At 33.9% G+C, this 19,593-nt stretch overlaps 1 protein-coding gene across 1 annotated transcript; it reads right to left on the bottom strand.

Annotated features, from left to right (window-relative positions):
- Positions 1-267: 267 nt before the first annotated feature.
- On the bottom strand, positions 268-19,479 carry LOC133177125 (intraflagellar transport protein 172 homolog). Its single transcript, XM_061312223.1, has 48 exons — positions 19,390-19,479; positions 17,688-17,831; positions 17,280-17,392; positions 16,722-16,827; positions 16,510-16,589; positions 16,157-16,244; positions 15,749-15,963; positions 15,368-15,491; positions 14,461-14,556; positions 14,118-14,279; positions 13,757-13,810; positions 13,375-13,564; positions 12,890-12,954; positions 12,722-12,769; positions 12,556-12,621; positions 12,361-12,462; positions 12,093-12,229; positions 11,010-11,117; positions 10,834-10,918; positions 10,652-10,744; positions 10,459-10,536; positions 10,246-10,326; positions 9,977-10,072; positions 9,803-9,874; positions 9,630-9,708; positions 9,405-9,525; positions 9,031-9,175; positions 8,755-8,844; positions 8,489-8,586; positions 8,124-8,259; positions 7,711-7,827; positions 7,179-7,321; positions 6,638-6,796; positions 6,254-6,434; positions 5,846-5,958; positions 5,609-5,744; positions 5,397-5,495; positions 5,094-5,203; positions 4,809-4,872; positions 4,610-4,696; positions 4,365-4,481; positions 3,970-4,080; positions 3,491-3,706; positions 3,211-3,270; positions 2,975-3,073; positions 2,531-2,684; positions 1,846-1,937; positions 268-553 (listed from the first exon to the last, which is right to left on the bottom strand). Exons 1-48 carry the CDS (start codon positions 19,426-19,428, stop codon positions 464-466), a joined length of 5,259 nt encoding a protein of 1,752 aa, XP_061168207.1. The 5' UTR covers positions 19,429-19,479; the 3' UTR covers positions 268-463.
- Positions 19,480-19,593: the final 114 nt, after the last annotated feature.

The following is a 19,593-nucleotide window of genomic DNA, read 5'->3' as shown; positions in this document are numbered from 1 at the left end:
CCATTTTTTTTCTTCCACTTAAAAAGGTCCTATAGATCTTCTAAAATGTCCATTCACACCTTTTGCAATTCCACTAAAATGTCTTCTGCCCCTAGCAGATGTTCATGTTGTGATAATCAAAATAAACCTGAGTTGTAATATGATTTATAGGAATATCTTTAAATAATTAAGAATTCATGAAATTATTTCAAACATTTTGGACTTTTTTTTATGAGAGGGACATTTCTCTAAAAATAGCTGATCAAGACAAAGATTGACAACAGCTATTCTTCTATATTTCAAATTTTTATTCAGCCTCTACACTTATTACAATAAATAACACTGAATTCTGAATAGAGAAAGTTATTTCTTAAGGACGGATACAGTAAACATCACAGTCAAATGAACAATTGTCTCAACAATAACAAATATCAGATCTAAAACAGCACTACAAGTGGTTTGGTTTGGGAGTGGATCCAGTAGTTTACTGGAATGAATAGCTTGGATTGGGAGTGGAGCCACACCAGACTCCAATAAACTTCAAAATGTCATTCAACTCCGGACTGTGAGAAACCTGAAAAATACAGAAAACTTATTTAAAGCAACATACAATTTAATTTACATTGTCATAAAAATGTAACCATCTCTATCCCCATTTCAAAATAAAAGAAGAAATGTATTAAACTGGAGGAGTTCTTATGAGACCGACATCCCAGCTGGAGCAGAAGTAAAACATGATGCATCTCAAATAATGTAAAGATGAAAACTCATTCATGATCAAACTCATTAAGTTTGTAATGCAATTAATTAAAGTCGGTACATTTGAAACATACCCTGTGGTGAAGAAGAGTAAATTATTAATCAGATGTGGCATCCAATCAAAGATTTTAAAATTACACTGGGTGCGAGTTTGGTTTGCAATTCGTTTGTCATTATTATAACCCACCTAAACACTTTTCCTTAATCCTTAACAAAAGTAACTCGAGCAGAAATTTTATATCAGATATAACATCTAAATTTAAGACAAATTATATCTATACATATTATGTGTGCATGTCAAGTTTGTGTTATCTCCTATAACAAGCAAAGAGAGGCCAAAACGCTATACTTAGCAAGTCACTCAAGTACGGAATGAAGTTAACATGCATGCCTAAATAAAGCATCCATTGATTCACAATGCTTAAAGTTTGGCTTGAATACCATATGATATTAAAGGATTCTGTCAATGTAAAATGTAGCTTAGATACAGCATCTCATGTAGGGAAAAAGAGTAAACATCCACAAATGCACAATACTTGCGAGTTTACTTTGGATACCACTTGTAATGAGCCAGAAACATACTTAAATTCTGACTCTAGGAGGATACAGTCAAGTGTAGGTCAGATATAGCATCTCATGCAAGCTTAAGACTAAACATCCACCTATGCACAATAGATGTGTATTTTCAAGTTTTATTTAGATGTCACTTATGATAAGCTGAGAACAGACTATAAAGCTTAATCTAATGAAAGTTATTAAAGCTAAAAATGTACCGTAGGTCAGATGCAGCATCCAAAGCATTAATCACACTATGCTAATACAGTAAGTCTGTAAATTACACACAATACAATTTGTGAACCTTTGATGATCAATACATCTCATGTGATCTGCACATACCTGAATTATTACATTGCTCTAGAAGCCATCTTGGTAATAACATTGCTTAGGTTTATTATTTAATTCAGAACTGGACACAGGATAATACAATATGCAAATCATCTACAGATATACTGCTGGACAGATGACTCCTATATTCCCCCCACAACTTTGATTTGGTAGGGGTATAAAAATGAAGGAACTCAGAAGAACACCAGAAGATTAAAATACCTTTGCAGCCATTATAATTTTGTTCCAATCATCCTTGTTGGCTACCTTGCCTGGTCGTTTGAATTCCATTGGAGTTTTCAATACTGGATACCCTGCAAAAATGTATGAAAAATGTTGATGAAATTCAGTCTTTATCAATGACACAATTGTCTCTTTTGTCCTTAGCATTTAATGGATGAATAAGAAGCAAATCTTGGAGTGATCCTGTCCAATGATCCTAAAACCTGAGCAAATAAAGAAAAAAAGAAAATTTCCTGACAAAAATTCTCTTTTTAAAACATTTATACATGTATATGTGATTAGGTACTGAAATATTGAAATTGTAAAATTTTAACAATCTGAGAAAAATTAGCTCTAATAAATGAACATTGTAAATGATTCTACAATGCAAAGCACAAATTGATAAGGGAGACACATTTTAATTATGTAATTCTAAATATACCCGATGTCTTAATTCTACAATTGCTCATGCAGCCAGAGCATGCAGATAACTTTTTTCTTAACAATGGAATATCAGTGTGGATGTAGTGATTTCTTCTACAATGCAATTGAATTTTTTTTTAATGGTACATGTATTCCTATACACAACATTTATAAAAACTGTATGTATTCTCCTACATGTAATTTATGATAACACATGGTGGAGAGAAAATTTTGAGGGGTCGGGTGGATGTGTGGTTCTCACCTGTGACAACACATGGTGGGGAGCGAATTCCTGTGTCTGGAGCAATCAAGGATGCCTCGTAGCAGTTACGTTCATCTCTGGGTAAGACTTGTTCCACCTTCTGGTCCATGGAGACAGCTAACACCCACTCTTTTACCTCCTCATGTTGCTGGCTCTGAAAACATTTTACATGGTGCTTTAATACACTTGACAGAGCAACTCCACACTGTTTGAGTGGTTTATATGTATTCATGTCATTTTCTTTTTTATTTCTATAATCTATGGAGTGAGTGTGTAATTATTATTTCTACTCTCTCTCTCTCTCTCTCTCTCTCTCTATATATATATATATATATAATTTTTTTTCTATGCAGACAGAAATCATTTCTGACAGATGGTATGCTGAGTTAGATATCTAGAAAAAGAGATAAACTGCAGATTTTCTAAAAATTAACCATGACTTACAGTTAAATACGGCTTTTCTGGAAGTGGGATTTCAAATGGAATGTCAGTGTCCTGGAAGTCACTGTGATCTAACATGTCTAGAGAACCTTCCTCTATAGCCTAGAGAAATAAGAATATGAATTCAACTGAAACATTACTATTCATATTTCCCATTCCGTTATTTTGTACATGTACATGAATATATACATAGATGATTGCCAAATTCCTTTCAATAACTAGGCTTGAAAACTGCTTACCTCTGAAATGTCCAAGTATCTATTCAAGAAAACAAAGGCTGCATTCTCCCAACCCACACTCTACAAAAGCAAACATTCAAAAAAGATGAATACTGTATGCTTATCTGGAAGTGAATTTTTGCAAATACCCGGTAATTTATAATAAGCATTGTCAAAACTTCAAAGATATTTAAATGCAAAAGTACTTGCAGGAATTATTTGGAAGGCTGACATAACTTTTATTTTGTTTTATGTGCAGTATTTTGGGCAATCCTAAAAAATGATAACTTGTAATTAATACCCTGCACATCATTCCGGCCTCATAGAAAGCTTTGTCAGCTGGGATTATATCAGTGTGCCTCAGTAAACTGATTGCCAGCTTTGTTGCCAACTCTTCCAGAGATTTGTGTGGCTGGAATGCTGAACGGTTGGCATAGTAATGAGCAATCAGCAACAGGGATTCAAACTCGGCATGTTGTGGGGAATTAGCATCTGACCCCTTACTTATGTTATCACACTGCAGAAAAAAAGTCAAATTACAGAAAAATGAAGAGACAAAGATCAAAACATTTTCTCTTTTACTATTTTCTTTTTTAAACCAAAAAAAAAACATTTAATTCTTCGAAATAAAACTACTACGCATTTAAATAGATATTATTGAAGGAAAGAAAGAAATAAAACATTTGAGGAAAAGATCTGTATCAGCTATTGAAATTAGACAAATTCATTTTATGTAATCCATAAGATTTTAGTAAATTTGATAGAACTCTGGGTTCTTACCAAGTCATACAAAACATCTCTCAGTTCTCCCCAAGTGTGGTAGGCATCGGGTTTGTTTAATCCTCTCATGCTTACAAGGTCACTAAATATCCTCTTGTAAATGTTAAAATTCTATAACAGAAATGAAGAAAACCAACTGAATATTATTACAAGTCCATGTGATTATCTTCCACTAACATGCATAAAGGATTTTGGTCAAAATCTCAAGTTCAATCATCAGATTAGTTTATCTGTTTTGTTTTTTGTTTCATCTTTTTGACAAGTTTCCTTTCATATATTTATGGATTTCTTTTACTTAAAAATGTATGCTCTAAGCATAATACATCTATACATTTTTATTCAATTTATATTACCCTGAATGTTTCTTATGATGCTGATAATTGTCAAAGACATACCTGAGCATTAGCAGGTGCCCCATACTTGGCATAAACTTCCAGAGCTTTACGACTGTCATTATTTTTAATCAGATGTGTGGCATACAGTGCAGCATACTTATGCAGAACTTTTGTATTCTGAATAAAAAAAAAAATTAGACACTGCATGAGAATAGAAACTTTATGACATCCATATACAAAGCTTTTTCTCATAGACTTAAAAAAAAAAGATTACAGTGGAATTTTTTACTATTTCACAAATCTACCTGTTGTGCTGCAGTTTCCAGACATTTCTCCCATTCTCCTTTCTCAATATACATATCCAAAGCACCCACCACATCCACACTAGCAAGCTAGAATGAAGTTAAAATCAGCATTGAGGGCAACTTGTATAGATCCAAAGCTGCAGTTAATTTTATTTCATGTTGGAAAATTTAATACCAATAATATATAATATACATGTACCTGTTCAGCCTTTCCTTGGTTTTTGAGACTGTCTTTATAGCGTTCATCAACATAAGCTTCCAATCTGAAAAATGGCAGTTCAAAGAGTTAAACAAATACATTTATCTTGAGCAAACAAAAAACAAAAAAAAAAACTACTGAATATTTCAAAATTTCAGTATACTGATGTACATGTATGTTTCTTTCTCAAAAAAAAACTTTCCTGCATGCCGACATACCAATATTTAAAATAATCAATTTTGCATTGTTCTTTTATAGATTACATAACTGACCACAGAGACAAACCTTGGTTCCAACTCCTTGGCCACCCTCTTAGCTTTATTCCATTCTTCTGCAGCAATAAACATGTCAATGGCATCTTTAATCAAGTCCACATTCAGGTATAGCTCTGCAGCCTAAATTCACAACACAGTAAAACTTAATTAAGTCAAAATATTGGAATTTGCTCTTGCTGCTCAATTCTACAGAGAACTTATTTGTAGGATGAAAAATTCAAAAATCTACTGGAAAATAACTGGGCATTTATTATATCTTGGAGGTACATGTACATTTTGTTTCAATCTTTTTTAACAATGATTAAACACTAACTGGTTCAAACTTCCTGATCTCAGCTAGTCTTGGTCCCGCTATTTCTGCCACAGTCTGAGCTTTCTCCTGACCCAGGAACTTGACAGCTAAATCTCCAGCCTGTTGTCAAAACAAGTATTTATGTATCCAACCAGGGAACAATGTATCAACCAATTGCCAACCTCTTTTTTAATTTTAATGTTTCTTAGTTAATTCCAGTCAATTTGATTTACCTTCATCCAGCACTTCTCTAAAACATTCCTATCATCTGTCAGATTTGTGGTTACTTTAAGGTAGCATTCTACTGCCCTGGCATATTCCCCTGATGATTCCCATTCCCGGGCCTGTCGTACCATAGCCTCAATTCCACTGAAATGATTACAAAATGTCCCAGTTATCTGAACATCTATACACTAAAACCTCAAGTTTAGACAACTCCTTAATGAAGTGCTGAGAGAGGATAGTCTTACCTCTGACCTCCTTTGTCAGCCATTTCTCGTTCATATTCATCTTGTAAGTGTTGTAATTTGTGGGGAATATATTCTTTGCATACTCTTAGAGCATCTTGCCACATGCCAGATTCCTGCAACATTAGATATTAAAGTATTAAAGTTGTGAAACTCTTTCCTTTAGGTTGCAGCTAATTCCATGATTGACCTAGATTTCAAAATCATAACATCTGCTTCATTAGCAGAGTATACCTGACAAATAAAAAGTTCCTTTCCTGCATGGTTTAAATCATATGAAAAGTTAAAATTGTAAATATAGAAAATGGCTGTTTTTATGCAATATTTTTTCAAACATAAAAATCTATAGAATGCATTTACATGTACATAAATATTCCTGCAGAATTTCTGCTTGAAGGAAATAAACAGTACCTTATAGTATTTGACTGCCAGCTCTGGTCTCTGGGCACGCAGCAGATAAGATTCAGCCTTAGCATACTCCTTCTCCTCAAAGGCAAATCGAGCCTGTCCTACGAGGACATCAGCCACCGAGTCTGGGTCACTCTGCTCAGCAACTCGCTGGGCTGAGTCCCAGTCCTGGTTATGGACATACCTGGATAGGTAAAAATTACAGTACAGCAAACATTTAGATATATCTCACCTTCCAACATAAAAATTTAATTTCTTTTTAAGTGCATATGTGAGCCTTACAGGAATTGAATTTACAAGGATTGATCTTCAGCAGGCATATCTGACTTGAAGAATATGCATAAACATGTATACATTTATCTATGAACCTTCTTTGAATGATCTTACATAAGAACTGCCTCCTTTGGTTTTCCTGCCTTGATGAATTCTGCCTCTGCCTCATGGAACCTTCCTTCATCCTCCAGGTACATGGCATGCTTCAGATGGATCTCTGGGAGTTTGTTCTTGTTAGCCAAACGTGCCAGCTCAAAAGCAAAGTCAAAGGCACTGAAATAAAAACAGGCAGCATTTAAACAACTTCACATGACTATACAATATTTCAGAGATTAACATTTAAACATTGAAATACACAATAACTTTCTAAAGATTAATAGGGTGAAATTTTTGAGCAAAATCATTTAAAAGTTTAAGGTAAACCATTCAAAATTTAAAATAAATGTTCGGGTGAAATTTACAGTAAAATCATAAAAATTTTACAATAAAACTTATAAAAGAAAAAAATTGAAGCAAAACCATAGAAACCATAGTAAACTAATGAAAAATTTTAAGTGAAACTATGTAAGAAATTTGTTTAGGCAACATATAATTTAAGGATTAATTGACAAGCCAATGACATTTCATTTGAATTCTCAAAGTATTGTACACTCACCAGTTCTCGGAGGCATACTCAATGGCAGCATCTACCAGACCAAATTTAGCCAGAAGTTTGACAGCAGAATCTCCACCCAGACTCTTAGCCCACAAATAGGCAACTTGTTTGGCTGCAGTGGCTCCTCCACTATTCTTAGCAACCTAATTATAAAAAAGTATCATTTACCCAATTTTTCAGTTTCATACTCTTTGAAATTGAGACATCTTCCAGTACAGATAAGAGGTCTCATTGGTGTCCCTATTTCATACTACTTGCAATTACAACATTTTCCATACTCTTTGTAATTGCAACATATTTGCAAATTGCAACATACTCCAGTTCAGATATGAGGTACTCTTATTCCTATTTCATACTCTTTAATACTGAGGCAACTTCCAGTTAAAATACTGTATACAGGGAAATTTCATTTCCGTGTCTTTCACCTTCGTTGCATGTAGGCTAATTTAAGTGTGAAAAGGCAAAAATAACACAGGGCAAAAATGACCCTGTATACAGTATAAATGTACAAGGTAGCAGGATATCCCCTCACCCTATGTGCCTCCTCCCACATATCCTGTGACCGGTACATGTTAACAGCGGCCTTCCAATCCCCAGCCTCTAGGAAGTGATGCTCTGCCTGTCGTAGATTTCCCTCCGATTCCAGCTCCTGTTGGTTATAGTAATACCAGTTTTATAACATGTATTTATGGAAATATATTACGAATGCACATATTAAGAGAAAAAAAAACATTTTATGTTGCATATACATGTAAATGTTTGTCAATCAGGAACATTGTAAATTCTTATTTTTTTAATAAGACAATACAAATTTTTAGAAGTTTACATGTATCTACACATTATAACAACTTATTTTGATAATAAACCACTCTTTGGTCATTGCTTTCATTTTATTATAATCTCCGATTTTCCTATATTCTTGACTTTTGATCCCTATATCCTTACCCTGGCCAGATGCAAGTGTGTGTCCTGGACAAGGTCTGGGTGATGGACCTTCACCAGTCTGATCATGTCCCCATACATCTTATGTTTCTTATACATAGTGATAGCAAGGTCAGGCTCTTGAACTGCTACATACAACCTGAAATTAGGACAATCAGCATTACAGATAGTCAATTGATGCTTCTAGATTCAATATGTGTCATTTGATGAATACACAATAAATTTGATTTTATCATGCTAATATCTCCTTCATGCAATATTTATAACTCAAAATACTACTTTAAATAACAGTATGGTTGTGTGTACTGCACAGTGTTACTGAAATGTTTTGCAGCTCAGTGCCTCAGATCTCTGCATATTAATCAAACCTTTCAGCCTCTTTGAACTTGGCCTGGCTTTCCAGTTGACGTGCTTGTGAAATGTACAGTGTGGAGACATCATCTGATTTCATGTAGGTAGACGCCAACTACATTAAAATATCATAAACATAGATTTTAAGTACCCACTACTAAAACTGCTGCAAAAATAAAATAAAATTCAAAAGAATCACATCAGCTGGTTTTAAAAGCAATGCTAGTTTTTTTTTTGTTTTGTTTTTTTTTTTACTAAGACTCATTAATTTTAAGTCCTTTACCTTGTGTGCCATTTCCCATTTTCCAGCATTGTTATACATATCCACAGCTTCCCTAGTACAGCCAGCCTCTACATAGTACTGCTCTGCTTTCTAATGATTAAAACACAAGCCTTGAGATTTCTATAAATTCTTAATTTGGAATTTAAGTCAACTGTTATTAACTATGTTCCAAGCTTAATAACCAAAACTAGACATTTTTTAAAGCATTGGTAGATTATTAAAACCTTTATGCTATAAAATCAAACATGACAAAGTGAAAAGTATTTAAACACATACCTCATATTCACCAATGGAGGCATAGTGATCTGCGATCTGTTTGTAGTATTTGGCAGACATGGAGGAGTCCTGTATTTCCAGAATCTGTACAGCCTTAAGCCATTGTCGAGAATGAATGGCAGCTTCTACAGCTTTAGTTGTTGCCCTGAGAGAAACATTTCAATATATACTTTATATCTGATTTATTAGAAGTGCTGATTTTGATTACATGTATTTAAAGAATCAGGTACAAAAGAACACTTTCAGCTATAAAGAATCTTGCTTCTCTTTCATAGCTGACCAAAGTCATTGGCTTGCACACATGGCATATAGCATAATATTTAATTTGACATAAAAGATTTGGATTTTCTGGATCACAGGACTATTTAGCTTACCCGGCTTCTATATAGTGATTGATGGCAGCATCCAGCTGTTTCTGGGAGGACAAATAGTCTCCCCATTGTTCTTCAAGCTTAACAACTTCTGCTGGGAAAGCATAGCGAGCCAAATCCACAGCTTTAAGTCAAAACAACATCATAAGTATACAAGATACAGAGTTTTGGATGCAATTTTTCTGATATGTAAGTATCAAATGCACCAAAAAAAATATCAAATTTTACCTCTGCGGAAGGCATGCCCTTTTTTGAAGCACTCCATAGCCCTGGCTGTGTCCTTGATTTTTTCATACATGTCACCAGCCTATTTGAACAAAACAAAAAAAAAGCCCATGAGCTTGATGGTCACACAATTATCATTAATTTCTTTTTCATTTTCACTTAGTACCTGTACCTACCCTTTCATACAGCTCTCCTTTGATTAAAGCTGAGGCAATTCTTGAAATCAACTCTGAATTTGACATAAGCTCCTGCCAAAAAAAAAACAAGACATGAAGAAATTTATGACAAACAGTAAATTCAACAGAATACACGCTTGTTTATCTTGAATACACTGTAACGTTTTCACTGACTTCTCTACTTGTGGCTAGCCGTGCAGCCCTGGCAGGCAGACCAGCCTTCATATACAGGTTAATGGCTGCCAGGTAATCTTCTTCTCTTTCTTTAAGCTGTAAAGCAAGAAACACAGGTTAACTATTTCATAAAGGTGACACCTTCCTTTTAAATTAGCTTGCTACATTCTACAACCATTTCATATAATCTTCAAAAATGAAAACACTACTACAAAGAGTCATCCGTCATTTCTTTACACCAGTTCACAATAAAATATATGACCCCTGACCTCTCCAGCGGCCTCCTCCTGTCCTGTGTTTATCAACCACTGATAATAACTCCTCTGTAGATTCTCTAGCTCCGGATGCATCTATTAAAATAATATCACATTTCAAAATTGTTCACAACCTGTATAAGATAAACAAGTTATTTCCAAAACATGCAAAATCCAGAATGTCTTTGCTTATCAATTCAATTCATAAAACTTAATTTGGAAACTGACTTTGGCTTCAGCAACTTCAATGGCTTCATCCCACATGTGCATCTCTTGGTACATTTCCATAGCTTCATCTACATGATTCTGAAAATACAAGGGAAAAAAATAAAGTCGTCAGTGGTATCTACACTACTTGTACATACATGTACATATGTTACTTGAACAGTCATGCAGGATTTCTGGTTGTTAATTTTCATACCTGTTCAAGAAATATACTCTCTGCTTCTTTAAACCTCTTGTCCATTATGGCCAGTCTTGCCCTAACTCTGTAATGGTTGAAGCCATCCCCACCCTACAACACAAACACACAAATGTTTCTCTATATCCAGAGGCTGACAGCAACAAATATCTTAAATTACTATAACTTCAATGTACACTTACCTTTGTCCTGGATATTTCCTCAGCAAGTCTAAAGGTCTCTTTCATGTAGCGGGCTTTAGCAATGTCACCCAGAGCAGAAAAGCATCTGAAAAAATATTGAAAAGAATTAATGTAACTGAATATCATTTCTAGATGAAAAAATATGAAGTTACATAGGTAATGCTATATATTGACACCTTTCTGCTATATGAAGTCTTCTGTCCTCCATGGCCAGTTTGCTCAGAGTTTTCCACATGGCCTCAGTCTCTGGTGACATCTCCAGTGTCTCCAAAAATGACACAGCTCTGTCCAAAAAACAAAACAGGCATCAATCATCATATTTCTTAAATTTTATAGCATTGTTTATATGTAGACTCATTAAGAGTGCAACGATAAACCGTTTGACGGTATATCGCGGTATATTTTTCCATGGTTCAATTCACAATACTCTAAACTGATATCACGGTTCGGTTCAATCGGTCCAGAATTTTCCAAATTGTCCCTTTTGTTTCCTTATTTACAATTTCAAATGGTGTCCACGCAAAACATGAGGTCGACGATAACGCACTCAAACTCATCTCCTGCATTTCAGAGACCTCATATTTAACAGGGTGAAGGGTTTTATCTCATTCCTAATGTAATTAAAAGTTATAGATGTTAAGAGAAGTGATAAACTCTTTAGATCTAACAGTATTCTATGGTAGCACACAATATTTCATCACACATCTATTTCGATGAAAATTCGCTGTTTTGTTGACTAGAATGTGTTAACATGAGAAATATGACAAATGGTTTTTTACGAAAATAAAAGGAACAAGAGAATGAATGTCTTCCTTACTTATTCCAATTTAAAAGGTATATTATGAGGAAAAATACATTTTGTAAGTCATATCTCAAGTTTGAATCCAGGCTACCATAGTTCCATGTAAATGTTTTCATTGGTTTAGAATATTGTCACAACTCAAAGATTTACCTATCAATCCAAATCAAGTTAACAAAATTTATATTTTAATTATTATCAAAAAATATTAACATTTGATAAAACCCTGTCAAGTTTCAAAAAATATGATGACAAACTCCTTAACCTTGTCATGTATCGTGATACGTATCGTATCGTGAACTGAATACCGTGATACATATTGTATCGTGAGGTTGGTGTATCGTTGCACCCCTTAGACTCATACATGCATATTCAGTAAGCAATTGCATTTATTCATAAAATAATACATCTTTTTAAAGATTCAGACAGGGTTTTATCTGTAGTAAACCCTGTCCCTCACCTTTCATAATCCCCATCATCGATAGCTGTCCCAAACTCAATAAGTCCCTCATCAAGTGTGTAGGAGATGGTCTGTACCCCCTCTTGTACCACCACCTCTGTCTTACCGTCAGCCTTTTCCAGGTCTACAATGTCTCCCTGTTTATAAAATGAAAATGATATCAGCAAATATTTCAACTCTCATTTTCTTTTTTTGTTATCTGATGCAGTGTAAGGTCTAAACATTACCCAGGATTGTAAAACTATCATCTTTTTAAAATTATTTTTACCTTAATGGCAAACATGGTGACTCTCTCTGGAGCATCAATATTGTACCAGATGCACAGGTTTCCTCTGTTTTGGGCCACAACCACATCACTTCCTGGTACCCACTGTTAATGAAGCAAAATTGGGGATAAAATTAATTTTCAAATATTTTTGTAGGTATCTTCAAATTTTTGAAAGGAAAAAAAAGGCCCACTCACCTGTACATATGAACAGTAATTCAATATAGTTGTCCTTTGTTGTGTCTCAATGTCATACAGGTTCAACTGTAAATTTACAGATGAATATAATTAATTTAACAAGTAATTAATTAAGTATTTTACTGTTTTTCAATTTTCTTAAATAATTTCTGAATCTGATACAAACCCTCATTCTCTTGTCTCTAAATAAGATCTTTCTACCAGTTTCATTCAACTGAAATAAAATTGAAAAAAAAAAATTCAACAGATTGAAAATTTCAGTACTTAATAATCAGTAACATTAAGCAATTTACTTTTAAAAGTAGAGATTTATGTAAATTTCACATATTCTTACCTCTAACCAGTCAATCTTGGACTCATGGTTCACCTGGCCAAGGGTCATCCCTGTTACCAAGTCCACTGTAGATAGAATAAAGATGACAGAAATCTTAACATGTACATGTACAATGGTCTTTCAAAATACAGAATGAAACCAATAGATCTGCTACTAATTTTTCTTCTTTGCAGGTACATCCCTGACATATCTTTTGTAATAGAGGAATTAAAATCTGAGGTGTATCAAAGACATAAAATACTGTGGAATCACTTTAGTTTTGGAAGTTAATGTTTGTTGACAATCAAAATTTTACTGATTTTCTGGAAATAATTTCGTGGGTAACTAAATTGTACAGAAGATTTGATTAACCAACATGCTGACAAATTTATCATTCATGAAAATGTAAATTCGTGGTAAGAGTGACCCACAAAATCCACAAACAATGATGATTCCACAGTATTTCACTGGACAGTTTCAATTTCAACAAAGGAACACATTATTACTGATAGCGATGGTCTTCAGATCCAGTAAGTAGGCAATCTTCTTGTTATCCTCCACACCCCTCTGTTTCCTCTCATTCAGCCTCACACTGATCAGGTGGGGGTTCATGAACTCTGTCCTCACACACCCCAACACCTCATTGGCTCCGTACTCAATTAGGGCCAGCTCTCCCGCATTAAAGATCATGCAAACCTTCAAATATAAATGCATTCCAATTTTGCATATAAACAAAGGTACTCTCAATTCTTTTACCATAAAAATATTGTTATACTGCCAAGATTTCTAAATTACAAAAGGCAGTGGTTAACTGAGAATTAATTGTACTGTAATTTAATTATAACAAAATTTAAGGGAAAAAAGTCATATAATCAAAAATATACTTACACTTTCATTGTCAAAGTAATACTTCTCATTTCCTCCTGAGCCTTGCCATGGAATCTGAAAATAATAACATGAAATGAGAAATAAAATATTTGCTTCTTCCTTGTAAATACATTAACAAATCCCTTTACTTATATTTCACTTAAAAGCTAGAATCAACTCATTCTATTTCAAATGGTTCTTAAAAATAAACAGGGGCACCACAAATAAGAACATTCCCTCCCAAAAGAGCACATCAATCCCAATATAAATTAACATAGCTGTTACACACACACTCAACCATCTACAACACTATCTCCCCTCCAACTTCATTGTGAGAGAATAGAGTAAAAGAGATGCAGATAAGGCCACAGTTTCAGTATACCTCACTCAGCTTGTTTTGCTCAAGGTCTCCCAGTAAGATAGTGTCTGAGGTGTGAGCCACCAAGTATCGATCCTTCCCCATGATACGGACTTCATCAATCTCGTATCCATAGTGAGATTTCAGCACCACTCTCTGACCGCTGGACAAATTTTTCACAATCACCTTGAAAGAAACCATTCATTACAATTCAGTATTAACCATACCTTCAAGGAAGCATAGAAACTTTTTGCTCTGATGATTACTGCATTCCATTGATATAATTTATGCTAGTTAAGCAAGTTGAACCTTGAACACTTTTTTAATAAGCTAAAATATTCTCAAGGGGATTAACTCTTAATCTTACCTGACTGAGTCCAACATGGGTCATTTCAAACTTGTTCTTGTAGATGGTTCTCTTCAGACAACAATCAAAAATTTCAACTCCTCCACACAAGGTGCCCTGTTTACAAAACAAAATTATTTATCTACTAGAGGTACCATGAGCAAGATACCCCTGCTCCCATACGAGTATGATGGCAAAGTCCATTTTTTGCTATGGGTAAGCCCAAATATTTGTCCTATCAAAATATAAAGTAGGAGGTGCACAATAGCACTGTGTAATAAAGATTCTGTGAAATTATCATTAAATTTTATTTGGCAGTATAGGAGGAGAAAATGTGTACCCAGATAAGAAATGGGTACCCCCGATAATGTAGAAAGAATGGCAGAGTCCATGATTTGTCGTGAGAAACTTAAAATATGTGTCCAATCATGAAGTAAAGTACAAGGCGGACAATGCCAGGCACTATGTAATAAAGATTCTGTCAACATATCATTATATTTCATTCATTGGGATGGGAGGAGCTGCAGATAAGAGATGGGTACTTCCCAATATCATAGAAATAATGGCAATGTCCATGATTTTCTATGGGAAACCTGAAATATGTGTCCAATAAAAAAGTAAAAAAACCAGGTACACAATGGCATTATGTAATAAAGATTCTGTGAAAGTCTCATTAAACTTTATTCAGTGGTAAAGGAAGATAAGAGAAGGGTACCCCAAAGCATAACAGACAGACGTAAAGATAGATGGACACCCCATCATTATACTCCCCCTGCTTTTCAAGCAGGGGATATAATTATACTTAGGAATTTACAGCAAGTATGCTTTTAAAGATTCACCTAGTATGAACTGTATAAAACTTTGGACATATAAATGACTGATATGAAACTGAACTACATGAACCATCAAGTATATATACACTACTTACACAAGTAACCCTGGAGCCATCTTTCTTCCATGCTAAGGCAGTGATGGTATACAGATTACGGATCTCCTTTAGCTTTGGTTCATCCCACATCTGTCTCCTTGGGCTCCAATTCAGGACCCTTAACCTTTACAGAGAAATGATCAGTGGATGTTAAATTAACAATTTATTTTCATCAATGCCACCAGCAGTAACAACTAGTACACTAGTAAAGATAAAATAGTGTTAAATTCTTTATTAAGGTTTTTGTTGAATGAAATTTTTGACGGTCTTCTTGCATTTAACATTTTTAGATTAGCTGACTAATATGCATTTACTCAAACCATTCTCATTAAATATGCAAATTTTTCGTGTAATGTTGGCAGTTCTCTATTTTTCTCTTACTTGTCAAAACTTCCAATAACTATTGACTGTCCACTTGGACTGGACACAGCACATGTAAATTCATGTTCATCTTCCTCTCGACTGTAATCAAAGTGCTGGAAACTACGACCTTCACGTCCATAAGCAATGATTCTCTTGTCGCATCCAGCAGCCACTATTGAATTCTGGGAAAAGGCCAATGCATATGGAGGACATGGGTGTGTGCTTATCTTACCCTGAAAAACAAAGATGACACGACTATTCATTATCAACACTAAAGCTGTATAAAGATGCAATTTGCATACATGTACACACTCAGATTTGCATACATGTACACACTCAATGATAATTTTTAATCAGATAGGCATGTATGGGGAAAAAAAGCAAAACTATTTTTAAAAAAAATAATATTATTTAATTGCACTGTACCTGAGAATCTCCAGAACCTTCATCATCAAAGAAATACCTCACAATGGCACCATCAGCATGGCCAGACAAAAAACCCTTACCAGAGGGACTGAAAACAATTCATTCCATTTATTAGTAAATTACAGCTCTATGAATTTTTAAAATAATCATTTCTGGAAGAAATTCTTCCATTTGAAATTTCAGAAATGCTAAGTTGTCAAAATAATTCCCTGGAAGATGGACAGAAAACTAAAAAGTTCATGAGATCTTCTGAACTTTAATCAATAATGGGGAAATATTACAGTTATAACAAAAAATGGAAACACTGTATATCATCAATACAGGGAGGATTTCTTAACATATGTCTGACTTACTTTGAAGCTAGTGAAACCACATAAGATTCTGTACCATAAATGGTAGAAGATTTGTTCGTCTTTGTGTTGGCAGCTCTAACCTAAAAACAGTTTAAGTTCATACAAGTCAATAAATATTATCAAATAAATAATTGTTAAAACAAAGGTAGGAATATTTACGTATATATGTTGATTTACAATACGTGCTATATTACAAATAGAGTACATTTTACCTTGCCGTCTGCCAGTCCAAACACAATGGGTTGATCAGGGGGCCAGATAAGGCAAGTTACAGCACTCTGTTGTACAAACTTGTTACAGATTACCTTCTTCTCTCCCCTGATAATGAGAATTGGAATACCGGTATGTTAAAACACAAATTTAAAAGAAATCAAATGTTTATGAGTGAAAAATACTGTAATATATATCAATACTCCTGTATCTAATTTTGATATCTATATGAGTAAACATATATGTGCAAGATCATGTAAAATTTAAGCATAAACACAATTTATTTCTTTAATTTAGCTTAATTTTTATCCATTATGTTCCATAATTTTGATCTTTCTTATCAGTTTTAAAGATGTTCAACTTAAAGCAATTTCAGTGGTGGATATCAATACTTCAGAAAGATGTGTGGTAAAAATGTTGGTTATAAAAACAATAAATCTATTACTTTGATTAGTGTGGTGAGAATTTAGGTATCGTGTCAGAATATATTAAATAATATGTGGAATTTTGACTTTTACTAGAATATTTCCGAAAAAAAACATAGATTACACTGTTCTTACCAATCTTCTCCAATTTTGTAGACATAAATAATATTGTCAGTCTGTCCCACAGCAATTTTGGAAGAGTCTCCAGAGAAGGCTAGTCCTTTCACAGTGTAGCTTCTTTTTCCATACTTTAATGACAATTACAAAAAAATAAATGTATCAAGCTTTTACGTACCAGTATTTTAAGAAGCTTAAAAGTGAAAAAAAAAATATATAACAAGAGACCTGTTGGCTCGAGTGGCTGAGTGTCATAATGCAAGATTTTTATGGCAACATTATGTTTTTCATTTCTTATTTTCCCTTGGTTAAACTTGAAGTCTCAATGCAATCCTCATTAGTACTTAACATGCTTAAGGCAATGATTAAAACCAATATGAATTTATATTACAAAATGAGATTTTCATGATATATTGGCAATTTTACCTTGGCATCTGCTGGTTTTGTGGAAAATTTATCTCTTTTTTCTCCTTGTTCATCAAATAATAAGATAACACGGTCTGATGTGCAAACTGCCATCTTTTGGTTGTTTGGAGCCCAAGCAATGCAACATATCTTTGCTGCCCCATCCTTACAATCAAAAGAAATTATGCCATAAGTCCAACATACTAATCAAGCATGACGATTTCACAAATGCAATCTGTAATTTATCACTGATTTGCTGCTTTTAATAACATATGCTTTAACCCCCCCCCCCCCCCCCAAAAAAAAAGAGGACTAGCTGCATATCATCTTAATTGTTGAAGCACAGGTCATTATGATATTGTTGAAGCACAGGTCGATCATTATGATAACTTCATACTGATGATCTATTTACCACCAGTCATTTATCTTGCTAACTATATGTTTTCATTATAACACGGGTGTATACACTGGGATAGGCAACCCCTTCAACGCCATGTTTATTTACCCAAAACGTCACACACAGCACTACAAGTTTTTTTTAAGAAAAAAGTTTGTTTTTTTTTTTTATAAACATCAGGTCTGGCATAATCTTTTGATTTAGCTATATAGCCTGATTTAGCTATATAACTTTATTAAGATAAGCTTGATTTAGCTATTTTATCACACTTTTTTCTTAAATGTGTTATTTTTTCAGCATGTATATATGAATAGTACTTGCAACTTTTCGTCTATTCCTTACGAAAAACATATTTGTGAACAACTGCATAAAAATAGCTTTATCAAGCCATTTTGAATAGCTTAATAAAGCTATATAGCTAAATCAAGAGATCTGAACATGATAAATGAAATCTTTTTTGTTAATTGGAACAGACTTTTAATGAATTTTAGAGCTTACATTGTTTAACAAAATTAAATATAAAGTAAACAACCTCAAAATTTGGCAAATTCTCAGAAATACGGATGATCTAGGGACATGTTGATCAGGTCTGGTACAATCACTAGATTTAGCTACGTAGCTTGAATTACCTACATAGCTTTATTTACCTACCTGAAGTAGCTTTATTTAGCTACTAAATCAAACTTATTTCTTGAATTAGATTTTTTTCCAAAAAGTGCAGAAAATTGCACTTTGATGCAGTAATCATTTTCAACTTTGAACTCATCTGAAAACAATTCATGAAAAATCACTCTTGGAGATGTGTCTTTTTCTGCGCAATTTCAATCAAAGTTCTAAAAGTTTTGGGGCTATATACAGCAGTTAATTTGTGAAAAAAACAGTTAGGGGCCTACTTCTTGAATGAAATGACAAAGAAAACCAGTTCTGGTTAACATGAGCACAATGAGAAGCAATCATACTTATCCATGCCTCATCGCACACAAGGTAGTGTACAGTTACTCAAACAATGGAAATACATCCTTTCCTTAAAAGTGTTCAAACGCAGCAATGTTGAAACTATCTCTGCTTTGGATTGCTTTTTCCCTAGTATAAATATTAGTAGTCATTTTTTTGCGATTTTTTGTCTTTTTAAAATAAAAGGCAAAATTGTGAAAAGTTGCCTTGAAATAGCTAAATAAATCTACCTGAGGTAGGTAAATAAAGCTACGGTAGGTAATTTTAGCTACGTAGCTAAATGTACTGATTGTACTGGACCTGTTGATTTGAATACGCTTGAAATAAAGATTTCTTGTAGATTCTAAGTCTTTTATTTTTGACACAACGTACCTGTGGTGGTAGCAAATTTTTCAAATGTTTCAACTGCATGCTTGCAGTTTTAAATTCCTCAACCTTCTGAAATTATAGTTAAAATAGTTTGGTGTCAGCCTTGTCGAAGCCGATTTGTTTGTGGAATGCTAAGGAAGGCCTCGTTTTCGATACTTATCCGCAGATCCGTAAAACTATTATTTAAATATACAAAATTTACTCAAG

The sequence above is a fragment of the Saccostrea echinata genome, unplaced genomic scaffold (assembly GCF_033153115.1).
Source record: "Saccostrea echinata isolate AGI-Se365-2 ecotype Australia unplaced genomic scaffold, CSIRO_AGI_Sech_v1 ptg000086l, whole genome shotgun sequence".
NCBI classification, from domain to species: Eukaryota; Metazoa; Mollusca; class Bivalvia; order Ostreida; family Ostreidae; genus Saccostrea; species Saccostrea echinata.
The sequence above is the reverse complement of the archived record's forward strand: the minus strand, read 5'-3'. Positions and strand labels throughout refer to the sequence as shown.